This window comes from Momordica charantia (assembly GCF_013281855.1).
Source record: "Momordica charantia cultivar OHB3-1 chromosome 6 unlocalized genomic scaffold, Mcharantia_2.0 BLBB01000006.1, whole genome shotgun sequence".
Classification (NCBI taxonomy): domain Eukaryota; kingdom Viridiplantae; phylum Streptophyta; class Magnoliopsida; order Cucurbitales; family Cucurbitaceae; genus Momordica; species Momordica charantia.
The window spans coordinates 24,791,621-24,808,829 of NW_028275164.1; the positions used below are offsets into that span (position 1 = coordinate 24,791,621).

A 17,209-nucleotide genomic window follows, 5' to 3' on the forward strand; every position below is an offset into this window, starting at 1 on the left:
ATGGAACAAGATAGTCAAGATGAGGTAAAGACGTTTAAGAGCTTGGGGATATGTGAACAATTGGTGGAGGCCTGCGAGAGTTTAGGCTGGAAAAATCCATCTAAGATTCAGGCTGAGGCCATTCCTCATGCACTAGAAGGTTCTTTCTTTAGCTTATGCATGTACTTCCTTTCCTCTATTCAAATATTCTTTTGATTCAACCAATGCCGAAGTTATTTATTTATTTATTTTTTTACCTTTTAGTTTTGGAGTTGCATGAAAGTTACAGATCTTTCTAAATATTAGGCTGGCAACATTGGATGGCTCTGGTTATATATTTGCGGGATAACATATTTTAACCAACTGCTGCCCGTTCACTCTGCATTTTATTGTTTCTAGATCACGAGGCAGCAATTACCTAACTTTCGGGTTTCACTTTCTTAGAGAACCAATAAGTCCCCAAGTATCATTTTGTTGTAGGTGCCTTTAAGTAATATGTTTTTACGTGATGTGCCATTACTAGATCTTCTTTAAATTTCTTCCTTTGCTGCTCCTGGTAACAACTGCTGCACATTGTTCATTATTTCTTAGTTCTCCTCACTTGAACTTCGGCCTTGGCTTTTACTCGCAAACCAGGTAATTAATTGATCAATGATTAAATGTGGACGGCTAGGATATACTATCACAAATGCTGGTCTCATATTATAGAACAGTACTTCATGCCGTTAAATGTAGACTCAGTTTGTAACAGACTTATAGACATAAGTTCATCTGTTTAGGATTGTCACTTCTCATACAGCGGGTTCTGTTTGTTACCCAGGCATGAGCATCTGTTCAAGGACGATAAGTTGTTTCTTGTTTTGGGTTTTGTCAAGAGATCTTCTTCAATGGTAGAAAGACTAGCAATGGTTAATATAATTCATTATTGAAGCATCAATGCAAACACGAATACAACACGACACGATCACAGATATGACAACGCAACAATTTATAAATAAGGACACAACGTGTTAACCTATTACCTATACCAGCCCACAGCTGGCCAGTAAAAAATAAAAGTAGAAAATACAAGAATTTTCCAAGACATACTCTTAGGATTTTTTTCTTAAAAAAATTATTTTATTCATTTATTCAATTATAAATTTATTACCAAAAAAATTGATTTTAACATATATGTATTTTCATTCTCTTTATATGGCATGGTAGTGCAGGCTAGAGTTGGTATGTAAATTCCGGAATGCAGGTCTAATATTGATCCGTAGTGTCTGTTCTCTTCTTCTTCTTCCTCTTTTCTTTTTTCTCTTTGCTTTCACTATTCTTTATTTGCAACTGATGTTTGTGGTATTGCTGATCTTCAATTTTTTGAATGTTCTAATGCAGGAAAGGATTTAATTGGACTTGCACAAACTGGTTCTGGGAAAACTGGAGCTTTTGCTCTTCCCATTTTGCAAGCCCTTTTGGAGGCTCCTCAAGCATTTTTTGCCTGTGTGCTCTCTCCTACAAGGTTTTGTTACCCAATCTTAGATGATATTATCCTTAAAAACAAAAAAACTGATCTTTTTGAAAGATTTTAGTATGTCTATGAACTTCAAATATTTGTTGTTATTATTATTCTTCAGGGAGCTTGCAATTCAGATTGCTGAGCAGTTTGAAGCTTTAGGGTCTGGCATTGGTATTAAGTGTGCAGTGGTAAGCTTTCAGCTAATATGGTATACTAACTAACAATACAAATCATGATGATATAATATTCTATGTGAATACAAAAATGGCTATATATGTTCTAAATTGCTATGTTTTCAACGTTCAATTATCTAGTTTATAAATAACTAAAAATCTAAGTAATTTATGCACATAATCATCCACTTAATTAATGATTAATACTTAGATATAAATGAAATGGCTTTTACCTATTATATTATAAGAGGATATAGGGCATCCTTCACGTCACATGATGCTTGTAATGAGGAAGCTCAGTTCTACTTATCTAGACTAGTTAGCTATAGCTTACAGCCTCAGCCCTCGATAATATTTCTTTTACTTTCTAGGGAGAGACAGTTTGTTTGACAGAGGGTTAGTAGATGGGAGTTTGTTTATAGGAAGCTAGTTGCTAGGTGTCCACTGTCCAGTTGGCATTGGTAGCTTACGATTGCAAATAAAAAGTACAGAAGGAGATTAGAGGGTATAGAGACTAGAGAGTATGAACTGATTGAGCTCTGCAGATGGAGTGCGGCTTGTGGAGGGGATTGCAGATTTGTATTTTGTCCGGGTACTTCATTCTGAATGCAAAATCTAGTTGAAAAGGCTTGTGAGATAAGATACCTACCAAAATTGAGAAAGAGAGACTAAGGTTAAAAAAACGGCTTAACTACAAAACCTTTTGAGGATTCGAGGTCTCTCATTTTGCTTTTCTTGCTAGTTTTTTCCTCGACATTTTTTTGATAAGTATTTTATTTTTAATCTTCTGTAGCTTGTTGGCGGGGTAGACATGGTGCAGCAAGCCATTAACTTGGCAAAACGGCCACATATTGTTGTAAGTCTCTATGGTATTCTCAGGTGCAACATCCTTAATAAAAAATGAAAAAAATAAATTTGATGAGAAAATTTTACCTTAATAAAAAATATTACCTTGAAGTTGCATGCACGCATGCAGCATCTGATTTTTTTATGCATGTCTTTGGATTCAGTATCGGCTCTCTTTTGCTTTTTATTTTTCAAATGCATGTTTCATTTAGTCACACCCAGGGTTGGTTCTTCTGGTACGATCCTTGTAGGAACGTCGTCTTTTTTGCATCTGAGGTCTATTTTATTTTATATTTCTTGTATCTTACAAGTCATTTATATTTTGGTTATTTAAGATGTTAAGGTGAAAATATTATTTCCTTAGCCTCTTCGTAATCAGTATGATGATATTAAATGTTTTGTCGTTAGAAGCCCTTGGAAAAATCTAGAGGGGGAAGGGTAACTAGAAGCATGAGAGATTTTAATCACTTTATTGAAGAAAGCAACTTGGAAGAAGTTCCTATGAAGAATGGCACTTTTACTTGGTCGGATTTCAGAAGTAATCCGATTGCTACCAGAATTGACAGGTTTTTTCTGTCGCAGTATTGGGTCCAGCACTTTAAAGAGGTTACCTTGTATAGACAATCAAGAACAACCTCGGATCACTTCCTGCTTCAACTTAATTTGGGTTCACAGAAATGGGGGCCTTCCCCTTTTCGTTTCAAAAATATGTGGTTGGAACACCTTAACTTACTTGAAAAAGTTGAGAGTTGGTGGAGTTCTTTGCCTTCAATTGGGTGGCCGGGTTATGCTTTCATGGAAAAATTGAAAGGTCTGAAGAATTACCTAATTCAGTGGAACAAAGAAGAGTTTGGGAATGTGGTTAACTCGAAGAGAAGTATTTTAGATAAGATTGATGAGATAGACAAGGAAGAAGAAAGGGGGCATCTTTTTATTGAACGATCCTCCCTCCGAACTTCTCTTAAATCTGAATTGTTAGAAATAACGCTGAAGGAGCAGCAAATGTGGGCTAAAAAATGCAAGCTTCAATGGTTGAAAGAAGGGGATGAGAACTCCCATTTTTTCCATAAATGGATCTCGGCTAGGAGGAACAAAGCAACCATTCGTTCTTTGATTGATGGCAATGGGACGATCCTTTCCTTAGATAATGAAATTGAAAAGGAAATCTTATCCTTCTTCACTAATTTGTATACTAGAGCAGATGGGACAAGGTTTATTTTCGAAGATCTAGAGTCGTCCCCTCTAAATCTGCATTGGCAAGAGTGGATTGAGTCCCCTTTCACGGAAGAAGAAGTGTATAGGGCAGTGAAGAGTTTAGGAAACTTAAAGTCTCTGGGTCCTGATGGTATGACTGCAGAGTTCTATAAAAAAGCTTGGAACATTTTGAAAGTCGATCTCTTCAGGGTGTTCCAAGAGTTTTTTAAGAACGGCATCGTAAATTCGCACACGAACGAAACTTATGTGTGCCTTCTCCCGAAGAAAGTGGAAGCAAATAGAGTTAGTGACTTTCGGCCCATGAGTCTAGTCTCTTCCCTCTATAAGATTATTGCCAAGGTGCTGGCTAACAGATTAAAAAAAGTTCTTCCTTCTATCATTGCGGATGCCCAAGCAGCCTTTGTGGAAGGAAGGCAGATTTTGGATGCTATTTTAGTGGCTGCAGAGACTGTTGGAGAGTGGCAGTCCACTAAAAAACCAAGTTTTCTGCTCAAGCTAGACTACGAAAAAGCGTATGATAAGGTGGACTGGGACTATTTAGATGCAATTTTGGAGAAAAAGGGGTTCGGTCAACGATGGAGAATGTGGATAAGGGGCTGTTTGTCCTCTTCAAACTTCTCCATTATTGTAAACGGCAAACCAAGGGGAAAAATTAAGGCGACTAGAGGTTTGAGACAAGGTAACCTTCTTTCTCCTTTCCTTTTCACTCTTGTAGGGGATTCTTTCAGTAGACTTATCCGTTTTTGTTGTGAGAAAAGAATGATCAAGGGCTTTGAGGTGGGGTCTAAAAAGGTGATGATTTCCCATTTGCAATATGCCGATGACACTATTCTATTTTGTCCTGATGAGAATGGCTTTCTGTTTAAATGGTGGATTGTGGTAAACTGGTTCTTAAGGGCTTCAAGGCTCTCCTTAAATCTAGACAAGACTTCCCTTGTGGGTTTAAATATCAGTGAAGAAAGATTGGAGGATAAAGCTTTAAAATTGGCCTGCAGAGTGGAATCTTTTCCTTTATCCTATCTTGGGCTTCCTTTAGGGGGAAACTACAAAGCTGCTGCCCTTTGGCAACCTTTGGTAGAGAAAATGAAGCAAAAGCTTAACAAATGGCACAACCTAGTTCTCTCAAAAGGAGGTAGATTGACTCTAGCTCAATTGGTCCTGAACAGTATGCCCATTTATTATCTGTCTCTTCTAAAAGCTCCTATGGGAATTGCAAAAAGTCTTGATAAGCTTGTGAGAGATTTCTTTTGGAAATCAGACAGATTACACCCACACAGAAATTTGGTAAATTGGGAAACGACTTCTCTGACCTTGAAGAAGGGAGGCCTTGGCATAGGGGCTTTTCACCTCCGAAATAATGCGCTCTTGTTGAAGTGGTTATGGAGATTCACTCAAGAGGAAGATGCTCTCTGGAGAAGAGTTATAGAAAGTATTTATGGGATCGAGCCTCATGGGTGGATGACAAAAAAGCCTAAAGGAAAAGCAGCTGGTAAACCTTGGTTTGAAATAGCGAAGAACAGCATCCTCTTCCTCAAATTCTTGTCCTTCAAAGTTAAGCATGGTGATAGAGTTCGCTTTTGGTTGGATAGATGGAATGGAAATTCCACCCTTGCTCATGACTTTCCAGAAATTTTTGCCTTATCTTCGAAGAAAGAGGCCACGGTTGCAGATTGTTGGAATGATGAGCAACTCGCCTGGGATCTTGGCCTAAGGAGGGGTCTTTTTGACAGGGAGGTAGGAGGATGGGCAGATATTATGAGTAGATTAGATACTACTCGGATAGGAGAAGGTGCTGATAAAGTGGGCTGGTTTCTAGACCCCTCTGGTGCTTACATGGTGAAATCAGGCTTAAAAATTCTGTTTGAAGACACTCCACATTTGAGTCCGCCTGTTACCTCTCTTCTTTGGAAATACTCTGTCCCTAAGAAAGTAAAAGTCCTCATTTGGACTCTAGCAAACAGGGCGGTTAACACAGCAGACAGACTCCAGAGAAGATGTCCAAATTGGGCTATTTCCCCTTCTAGTTGTGTTCTTTGCAAACAGAACGAGGAATCCATAGATCATACATTCCTTCACTGTCAGTTTGCTCTCCGAGGGTGGTATTTTCTTCTTCAAATCTTTGGATACCCCAGTTGCATGCCTCAGAATGTTGAAGGGTGGATGAATGAAGCTTTGCGGGGTTAGCAGTTCAAAGGAAAAGCTAAAATTTTGTGGAATTGTGCGGCTAGAGCCCTCTTTTGGAATCTTTGGATGGAAAGAAACAATAGAATTTTTCAGGATAAGTCTTCTTCTTTTGAAAACTTTTGTAATACAGTTCAGTTACACACTTCTTGGTGGTGTTATAGGCATAAAAAACTCTTTTGTAATTACAGCCTCTGATCGATTTTGCAAGATTGGAGAGCCTTTCTTCATTAGTTCGTGGGAGGGGGAGCCCTCTTCCCCCTGCCCTTAGGCTGTTTTTTTGTGGCTCTGTGCCTTTTGTCTATAAAATGTTTCTTATCTAAAAAAAAATGTTTTGTCGTGGCTTCCCTTGCTGGTTGTTTATCTAAGATTCCATTTATTTCATTGTAGGTTGGGACACCTGGACGCCTTGTGGACCATCTAACCAATACGAAAGGTTTTTCCCTCCGCATATTGAAATATTTGGTGAGTTTTTGTACACATTTACCTTTGAGTTTCTCTGGTGGGAGGGGGGATCAAATGCATGCTGCCAAATGTTCTATTATTGGAGGAGTGAAGACAAGAAAAATATAGGTCTACCCACCTTTGTTTGAACTTCTTTCCCCCTTACCTTAGCTGTGTCTTTCTTTTTTTAGTTCTTGTTTTCTTTAAGAACATGCAGATTTTTCTGAAAGAAGCTTGTATATTCTCTTTCTGGTCTTGGTATCTTTTTATTGCTGCTCTAGATGTATCTTTTTAATTTTGCCATTGATGTTATGAGCTTTTTTTTAACTCCTCTCTGACTCTCCTTGCTTTTTTTTTTAAATGTAAATGGTCAACTCTGTCTAACATGCTCATGCAAAACGTAAAATAATTACTGTACTGTTTCAAGTGCATCTGCATTTTTGCACACATATTGACTTTATTAAAATTTTTGTGCTGACTGGCCTCTTTTGCATGTTGAGCAATGAGCAGGTCCTTGATGAGGCAGACAGGTTATTGAATGAAGACTTTGAAAAATCAATAGATGAAATTTTGAATGAAATCCCTCGTGAGAGGAGAACATATCTATTCTCTGCTACTATGACAAAAAAGGTATGTGTAACGTTTGATTTGAATTTTTTTCCTTCGTGGAGAAAAAAATTATATGCAAGAATTAAGAAGTAATTTAAAAGATTCCCAAAGGCAGGATTATCAAGCTATAATTATTGTCATTTGTACAATGTTATAAGTGGGCATAGGATATGCGAAGTACCATCATCGAGGTGTGTGTGGTGGTGTGTCTTGGGGGATTTTATTTTTTGCCTTTTGGAATAACGTTTTCAAAGAAATAAGAAATAAATAGCATAAAAATCTATATATTTACAACCTCATAAAGCTTCCTCATTTTTGTTTTCATAATCTCATTATCACAATGCCATATATTTTTTTTTTAATTTGATCTCTTCACAAAAAAAAAGGCCATTAAGCGTTTCAGTTCCTTTTCAAATATCAATTATTCGTATTAAATGTTTTCTTTGGATGCATAGATGCCATATCTAAATGCTAACAAATGGACACTGGTAATTTTACTTTTGGGGTTTTGTAACTACTAAAACTGCTGACCAAGTTGAGATGATACTACAGGTTCGGAAACTTCAAAGGGCTTGCTTAAGGAATCCTGTTAAGGTGTGGCTGTGATTATCGATTATCTAGGTTTCATTTCCTGAGTTTGTTCAAGTCTTAATTTTTCTTGATCTTGAATTCTTTCAGATTGAAGCGGCAACCAAATATTCCACAGTAGACACACTGAAGCAGAAATACTGTTTCATCCCTGCGAAGTATAAGGTTTGCCTATTTCTTGGTTTATTTTTTATTTGTGTCAGTCGAATTATGTTGATTTTTCATTTTTTAAGGAGGAAATTTTTTTCCTTTCCCCCTCCTTGCCCAAAGGGTTCATAACTTGATATCTTTTTGTTAGGAGAAAAAGGAATTTCATCTTGATACTTATCCCTCTTTTCTTGTATTTTCCCCCTTTACTATTTCCTTTTTAAATTTCTGTACTGTTGGAAAACTACAAATTGTTATCTTGTGCTTAAGCTGACCGTCACACAAAATAGTATATTTTGAGCAGCTACTTTTGACCTTTCTTCACACAGCTGAAGACCGATGGGGTGGGCTAGTTAGTTAATTTTTTCAAGAGTCCTCTTGCTCGAGTAATTTACCTAATTTCTGAGTGAGGGACATTCATTCCTAGCTTTCTACTTTTAACTTGTTACTTCGTCATTTATCACTTTCGTCATTGCTATATGTAGTGTGAGGCTTCATACCATTTGTTGGATATTCGAATCTTGTTTGGTATATCTGGATGATTAGAAAGAAAAATGTCTGGATTCTTTTGGCGCATGGTAGATAATTGGGTGAGAATGAGACTTCAGGCATTCCCCCATGCGTGACTTTTTTTTTTTTTTTTACTTTTTCTTTTCTTTTCAATTATTATTTTTAAATAAAAAACATAGTTTTCATTGAAAAAAAGGATGAAAGAATAAAAAACGAAAAGCCCACCACAAACTAAGTTACTATTAGAAAAACGGATGGCAATCCTTTACAAAAAAAGAAAAAAGAGAGAGATGGCTATGTGTTTCTGTTATTGAAGGGAAATGCATTTTTACTTATCGGGGAGGAGAGGGATCAGTGTTTCAACTTTTGAAGGCCCACGCCTTTTAAGGCCCAATTTTTTTCAATTTCGAACTTATTTTTGGATACAAATCTCTCTTTCGGTCCCAGATCATATTTCAGTTCGTCCACAAAAGAGGAACCCTCATGGAGTAGATGAGTTCTTTCTAATTTCTTCTGTCGTTTCTCGAGCCTGAAATTGGCTTGACACCTGTACGCATATGTAACTTATTTCAAAGTAAAACACATTTTTTGTACTTGGATTGACCTTGTTAAATGTCATTTTGTACAGGAGTGTTATCTTGTCTACATCTTGACTGAGATGTCTGGTTGCACATCGATGGTTTTCACTCGCACTTGTGATGCTACACGCCTTCTATCATTGGTTCTTCGAAATCTTGGATTAAGAGCTATTCCCATAAGTGGTCAGATGACCCAGGTATTCTTGAGATGTAACTGGGTGATTCACAACTCTTTTCTTGGGGCATAAAATATTTGAAAGTTGAGAAAGTTGTAAGCCCATCTGTATATTTCATTTATCAACAAAAATGTGTCTGATTAAAAATATCTGGAAGTTGGAAAACCTTTTTTTCTGGCTTCATCATTTGGGGAGTTGTTCCAATTTAACTCTGTGCATGGACTATGTCTTTGACAGGCGAAGAGACTAGGAGCCTTAAATAAGTTCAAGGCTGGAGAGTGCAACGTTCTTATCTGCACTGATGTGGCTAGCAGAGGACTCGATATTCCATCTGTGGATATGGTCATAAATTATGATATTCCTTCAAATTCCAAGGTTCTCCTTCTACAGTTCTGAGTATTTAGGCTAACTATGCATCGTTGTGGAATCTATGCCTTCTGCTGTTTGTGTTATGTTAATTTCTGTATGATTTATCTTTCTTTTTTGTTTCAAAGTATTCCAATTAAGCAACTATCTGTTTGGTAATATATTGTTTAGCAGTTGTTTTCTGACTTGGGCTTCTCTTTTCCCTTTCTCTCCCTTTCTCTCAATGGCCGTAGGAGTCCTAAGTCTGTAAATCTTTCTTTCTAGAGTCTATAAACATCAACATAAAAGATAAAAACAGGTTCCTTGTTTTCTGTTTTAAAGTTAAAATTGAAGAATCTACAACTTTTACTTAATCAAGGTACAATATTCTCACTGCATCTTACGAGTTTGGGAACATTATTTCTGGAGGTAAAAATATGATGAACCTGAATACTGAAATATATTGAAATACAAAAATATAAAAAATTGAAGAACTACAATAATTTTCAAGTAATTTAAGGTACTTGGAACCTCCCCTCTTGACAAGTCTAAACTACACCAAACAACACCAAACAGTTGTCTACTGCATACCTCAATCCTTTCCCACTCACTCTATTTATATCAAATCCCTCTGACCACTTCCTTAACTAATTACTAACATACCCTTAATGCTAGTAATATTCCTAGTTCTATCCTAATAGCATTCCTATCAACATATTGAATTCTAGATTCCTTTGGTCTGTTGGTGAGACTCATGGAAGAAACTTAACTCTTTTTTCCACTATTTCCTTTTCTTTTTGTTTTGGTTGGAGATGTGAGTAGGCTGATCGGTAATGGTCTGATCATATACTCTATTGGATTGAAAGGGTTTCAAGTGTCGAAATTTAGGGGAAATGGAAAATGTATTTTTCTTGCCACCACATCACTTCCTGAACCTTGTTTAAATGGTACTAATAAATTTATCAAATCAATTTAGCCTTTCTGTACTGTAATTAGGTGGTCTTAAGGATTTGATTTGTCATGTTTTTATTTTTAATGACATCATCTCTTTACTTCTATAGAAAATTACATGAATAATTTGACAAGGACCCAATTTCTAGGGGACTGAAAACTTTTGAAGAATAGTTTTCGTTGAATACCTAAACTAAAAACCCACGTGTTTGGAACTTGATGGAAATGATATATATGATATTTTTTTGGCTTAGGTAACTAAAAGATTAGTGCTTTAGTCTCTTCCAATGTTCTTCTAAGATGACTTCGTCTGCAGGATTACATACATAGAGTGGGAAGAACGGCTCGTGCAGGTCGTTCCGGGGTTGCCATTTCGTTAGTTAATCAGTACGAGTTAGAGTGGTATATACAGATAGAGAAGCTCATTGGTAAGGAATGGATGACCATCTTTTTTGCAGCAAAACACGACAAGTCTTTATTTAATATAGCAACTGTATCGTTCCAATATTATTGGATGTCTCCGAAGAGGACTGACTCTTTTAATATGGCAGGGAAAAAATTACCGCAGTTTTCTGCCCAGGAAGAGGAAGTTTTGATGTTGTTAGAGCGTGTGACAGAGGCAAAGAGAATATCTCTAATGGTATTTGCTTATTAAATTATGGTTATGACTTAGTTACTTTCTCATATAATATGGTTAAAGAAAAAAAGTTCTATTCGATTTAAACTTGTGTTAATGATTGGGTTGGACATTGGAATTTGACTCTGGATAATACTAGACCCTTTTTCTGTTTTTTCGAGGTTGAATTTTTAAGATTAAGTTACAAGTTTGATCATGTACTTTCGGACTTCTATGTTGTATCCCAATGCTTTCAATTTTTTGTGACTAATAGGCCATTAAATTCCTAATTTTGTGTAATAGTTCCTTGCATTTTTAACTGTGTCTAATAAATTTTCAGAGGTCCTTGAATCTTAATTTTGTATCTAATAGCCAATAGGTCCCTGAATTTTTAATTTTATCTCAAAATCATCCTGGGTTGACCTAGTGGTCCATAAAGATTAAGTTGTATAAGGTTTATAGAGGGAATGAACTCAAACCATGGTGGTCACTTTCTTAGGATTTAATCCGTACGAGTTACATGTATGATTCTTGTATTCTTAGATTATTTTGCATGTTTTGATGGATCATAGCTTCCTTGCATCATCACTGCTCATTAATTTGTGTTCTTATATATCTTTAGTTAATTGGTTAATTGAACATGTGCAGAAAGTTAAAGAAACTGGTGGCAAAAAGCGGAGGCGAGGTGGAGGGGACAACGACGATTACAACGAAGATCATGTCGAAAATTATCTACGTCTCAAGACTGGAAAGAATGGGAAAATGTTCCAGAACGGAAAAATGTCCAAGAAGTCGAAAAGAAAATGAGTCATGTTATTTATAGTTATAATTTGGTTAGTCTTGATGTGTTTACTTCAAATTTTGCTATAGGTTTGGGCGAATATAATGTTCTAACTTGAATACAAATCATCATAGAATGAAAATTTTTGATCATTTCTTGAATTTAAATGACTTGTATGGAGAAAATGTGTAGTATCTTGATATCGTCCCGCGTTGGAAAAACTTTGATTTTTTCTTTTTCCCTTTTTCATATGCGGGACAAACTTTGATTTTTTCTTTTCCCTTTTTCATATGCTTTTACGAACGGATGATGAATGAATAATTCACCATTGATCTGAATATTGACATGTGATATGCAATGCCAAGACCTATAAGAGTAGTCAGTTTTGATGCATTTAGAGAAGAATTTGAACCTCTTACTTCTTAATCAACGGCTATAAGGCTGTTGAATGTGAGCTACTCGACGTGTTGGTATGTCGGTAAAGGATGATTTGTGTCTTTATCTCTTCTTGGTTGGGTGCCGAAGTCCAAGAATTTCTTAGAACTACCATTTGGTGTTTAATGGATTGATGATTTGAAGTAGTGTTGTTATACTTGTTTTGGGTGCCAAAAATTTTAGATTTTCTTCCTAAAAAGCATGTATATTGCTTTAATCTTGGTGTTTTTTGGAAGGTTTTGAGGATTCGAAGTAACCTTTCGTGTAGCTTTCTTATAAATATATGCAACCGCTCTTCGTTATGTAACCATCTTCTTTAGATATCATTCTCTCACACAAATTTAGTAATATGAGGATACATGCACAATTTTGAACCTATTTTGATAGTAAAATTTCATTACGGTAGTTTGTATTGTAGGTCAAAAATCTCTCTCTATAATAAGGTTTATGTATCCCAAAGGCATTAAGGCATCACGAGATAACTGAGGACCGAAGGGAAACACCAAAGATATGACTTATCAAAATAAGATATTGAAATTGAAACTAATCGTTATAATATAGTTATCACTTTCGTTAGAGTTATATATCTAATGGTCATTAGATTGTGCGTTTTGATCCTGCTAATGTATTTCTTATTTATTTATTTATTTTTAAATATCACTATGTCGTCTCTTCTTTTTCCAACAGATTTATTTATTTATTTATTTCAAAATTCTGTGGGCCAATTTGGAAGATTTGCACAGGTGGAGTTTACATTGGGGGAATTTGTAATTTGTGGGATGATTTGCGATTTGGAAAGGATAGATAGGAAATCTCCGCATTGGAGATGTTTTCAACTTTATTTGATGATTTGTGGTAACGATACTGAGAAAATAACGACTAATAAGGATTATAATATAAGTGAGTTACTTCTCTTATTATCAATTGGTTTTGTAATACTATAATATTGATCTAAAAATGGAATCCAGTCAAGAACCAAAAAGAGACAGTCATCTTAAACAGGCATGATCTCACCAGACTAATAAAAAAATTTATGATATAAATGATATCCATGAATAAAAAAAAAAAAATAATAATAATAAAACCAGCAACTTACAAACCTCTATATATATATATATTTTATGGTTAGTACTTGCATCATATTCTATTTACAAATTATAAATAGCATATATATTACTTGGTTACATATTATCTCTTGAAAAGACACACTTAAGGACATCGCGACCTCGTGTTGTATTGGCATAAGTCATCGATGTACGAGCGAAGGATATAAAATAGCATTATTTTTAAGAATAATTAGGAGGTTATAATATTTTAGTAAATAGTTATATTTTTAATAATATTAAAAAATGAATGATGTCACGGTAAATTAGTTTGATAATGTTCTCATTTCTATTTCTTCTTTCTAGTTTTTGAGAAATTATATAAAGATTTGGTAACTGTATTCGTTTCTCATTTTTAAGAAATATTTCTAAAATTGTGTAAAAATTTTGGAAACACAAAATCAAGTTTTTTTTTCCTTCCTTCCAATTTTCATTTCTAGTTTTTTTCCTAAACATAAATAAAAGCATTATTTTATCATTATTCACTTATAAAATTTATAATAAATATTAAAGATAAATATAACATTAAAATTTTTGAATAGTTAATTTCATATAAATTTTTTTATCATTTTAATTTAAAATTATAGAGAATGAGAAACAAAAAATGGTCGACCAAACATGTTTATATTTTTTTATTATAAAAAGAAAACAAGAAACAAGAAATAATAGTGAAATACATTTTTGTCTTTATTTATTAAAAAAGGAAACATGAAACAATAAAAAAAAATAGAAACGTTACTAAACGAGTATTAATGATTATTCATGTAACATAATTAAGAGAATATAGCAACCTATTTACTTTGAACAAGTTGGCAAAAACTAACCAAACTATCAATTCTTTTCATAGTGATCAGTATAGAGATAGATGTTGAGCAGTGAACACTTAAATATTAAATATTGTTATCTGTGTCTTCTTTTGCTCTTTGGTTTGAAAGAAACGGAGATAGATGGTGAGCAGTCGAAAACGAGAGTAGATCCAATTTCTTTATTGGAAACTTCAGCATGAATTCTATTTTTTGCTTCATAACTTGTGGAGTGGGGTGTTTTTAACTTGACTTGGTTGAGTCTTTTATACTTTAGTTTTCTTTTCAAAAAGTTAATGGCCTAATAGCCATTTTCACACATTATATGTATATACCTAAACCTAGGCAACTTCCTCTCTTGGCCATATGTCTCTTTTATTATTATTATTATTATTATTATTATTATTATTTTGTAGATAACGACATCCTAGTCCCTTATAATTTAAGCTTTGTTTCAAAAATATTTTAGCGTTTGTTTTAAACATGAGATTGGAGTATTAATTGATGGAAGGAAGCCAAGAGGGCAATTACAATTTTTATTATGAAAATGTATACTATATATAATTAAATTAAGGGGCACGTGTCCCACTCTCTACGCGTGGATCCGTTCCTGGTCATGGGAAGAATTTCTTCTACCTTACCCATAGAATACTTAATACTTAAACGTAGATTTCCTGTAGGAAAAAAGTAATAGTTGTATATATGTTGTATATATGAGTGGTGGATCCACGTCATAAATGTAGTTGGCACGATGTTATATAGAGATTTTAATGATTATTCATATAACCTAAACCAAAGACATTATTGTAAAATCCTATTATATTTACTTTGAATATTCAAGGTCTTTCTTTTTCACTATTTGGTTTGAAATCTTTATGATTAATGGGTACATCATTCCATTCTCTGCTTTGGAAATTTTGGCAGGACTGAATTCTTTTTCTCCATCAAAACTTAGTTGCTAGGGACCTTCATATTTATTAAATGTACCTTACCCTAAGGAAACTTCCTCTCAATGACATTTCAGTCCCTACATTATTTAGGCTCATTTATATAATTATTATTTTCTGTTTTTTCAGAACAAATTTTTGAGAAAATTATATTTTGATAAATCTTTTATTTCATTATATTTTTTTAGTTCTCGCATATAACCTATTTTTTTTAGCATGAATGATAATAATTTTCTAGTTTTTTATTATATATTCTTAATATTTTTTCCCTCACTTATAAGCTTGAAAATTAGTACATGACGCAACTAATAATAAAACTATCGGTATCAATGAGGGGAGGAATTCTTTTTAAGAAGCACTGTTTTTTTTTTTTCATTTATTAAATATTAAACATTGTTTTCTCTTTCATATCAATGGAATTTTGAAGTCAATTATAGGTTTCATATTTAATGCAAAAATTAAAGATTATCATCCTATTTGATTTGAATACTCAAGAGGTTTTTTCCCTCTTTGGTTTGAATATTTTAAGATTAATTGGTATATTTGTTTGGAATTTGTTGGTTGGGAACTTTGGGCAGCCTCCTTTTTCCCTTCAAAAACTAACGTGTGAGCTTATTCAACTTGACTTGCTTAGTTTTCTTTGTCAATGTTCATGTCTTGGTTGCTAAGCAATAATGTCTCTTGGTTGCTTGCAACATCTCAAATTTCTCGAAAACGTTTCCCTAAATCCATTATGAAGATCAATACGTTATCTAATCTTATCTACACGTCGTTAACTGAGGTTAATGATATAGATAAAAAAATATATATAATTCAAAATTCAAGGAGATGTATAACTTAATCACAAATATGTTTTTTTTATCCATCAGCGACAACTAGGTTCATAAAATTGAAAAACATGTCAATAAATTGAAAACTAAAAATAGCTACTTTAGATATGGTTTTGGACTGAAGTATTATCTATTAGGTTAAATTTTGTTGATTTAGTTGCTTAATTTTTATATGGTCAGTGTTATTAAACCTGAAATTAAATCTCTAAATTTTATCAATTCTTATTTTAATAAGCGTATGTTATTAACATCATTATTTAAATAATGATTTGATACGTCTATTAACAAATGATAATTTACCACGATGTTGGCATGAGAGAGTATTCCGGATAGAATACACCTTATCATAATAATAATAATAATAATAATAATAATTGCACATGAAGACAGTATATTTTAAATTAATTTTTTTATCTGTCCACTTTTATTTTATCTAACTAATCTACTTTCTTATATTACACGTTACTCCATTAAATCATCAAATCATCAGTCCAATTTGTATTACATCATCTTTTAAATAACGATAAAATTTATTATAATAGAGAAAGGTAGCATTGAAAATTGTTAATTTCAATAATAAAAAAATGGTTAGAAAAACACCAAAAACATAAGGACACATATATTTAGTCTTTTTTAAGTTTTTAACTTAACAGGCAATAGGCCAATAATTAAATCAAAGTTGATAACAATTCAAAAATCAATATTTTAAACAATATGATTATTATCACTTAATGATTGAAGTTTTTTTTAAAAAAATATGTCAAATAATACCTAATCTTTAATATTTTCTGTAGAACAGGTCAAATTATAATTTATAACTAATTTTTAATATTTTTCAGTTTCCAATGAGAGAAGGCGGGGCAGTTTGGTCACAATCACAATTATATTATTTGGTCAACTCTTCTCATTGACGCCAAGACTTGTTTGGCAGCCTATAGTTTTTTATTTCTTTGTTTCTTTCTAAAATTGAGTAAATTTTACACACCTTATCTTGATTCATGTACTTTTACAAAATATCAATTTTTATTTTTATTTATTTTATTCATACTTTTTAAAACGTTCATTTTATTTCTCATCTTTTAAAAAAGTTACCATTTTAAATCCTAGGGGTAAAATTTTAACATAAATGAAATCTTTTAATATAAACTTATGACTACATTTTAAAAAATTTGGTGAGTGAATTGTTATGCTAAAATTATAGTTGAAAACACGAGATAAAATAAAAATAAATGGATCGAAATGGTCATTTTTTAAAAGTACGATAAACAAAATGAAACATTTCAAAAGTATAGGAACTAAATAAATAAACATATGGACCAAAATAGATATTTTGAAAATATATGTATCAAAATGAATAAAAACTAAAATTAGAGAGAATAATATTTAAACATAATTTTAAAGTAAAACCTAGGATGATAATCTAAATATAATTTTCCTATATCTACTTTTTT

At 33.3% G+C, this 17,209-nt stretch overlaps 1 protein-coding gene across 1 annotated transcript; it reads left to right on the forward strand.

The window, feature by feature from the left end:
• On the forward strand, positions 1-11,801 carry LOC111023933 (DEAD-box ATP-dependent RNA helicase 10). Its single transcript, XM_022301448.2, has 13 exons — positions 1-139; positions 1,360-1,483; positions 1,599-1,668; positions 2,447-2,509; positions 6,286-6,360; positions 6,850-6,969; positions 7,501-7,542; positions 7,627-7,701; positions 8,822-8,968; positions 9,185-9,322; positions 10,560-10,671; positions 10,795-10,883; positions 11,508-11,801. Exons 1-13 carry the CDS (start codon positions 1-3, stop codon positions 11,664-11,666), a joined length of 1,353 nt encoding a protein of 450 aa, XP_022157140.1. The 3' UTR covers positions 11,667-11,801.
• The last annotated feature ends 5,408 nt before the right edge of the window (positions 11,802-17,209 follow it).

Bases quoted from the DNA above. Each gene is read 5' to 3' on its own strand.
- LOC111023933 (XM_022301448.2), top strand. From the start codon at position 1: ATGGAACAAGATAGTCAAGATGAGGTAAAGACGTTTAAGAGCTTGGGG. The intron at 6,970-7,500 runs GTATGTGTAACG...ATGATACTACAG, and splicing joins CTGCTACTATGACAAAAAAG to GTTCGGAAACTTCAAAGGGC. The intron at 9,323-10,559 runs GTTCTCCTTCTA...CTTCGTCTGCAG, and splicing joins ATATTCCTTCAAATTCCAAG to GATTACATACATAGAGTGGG.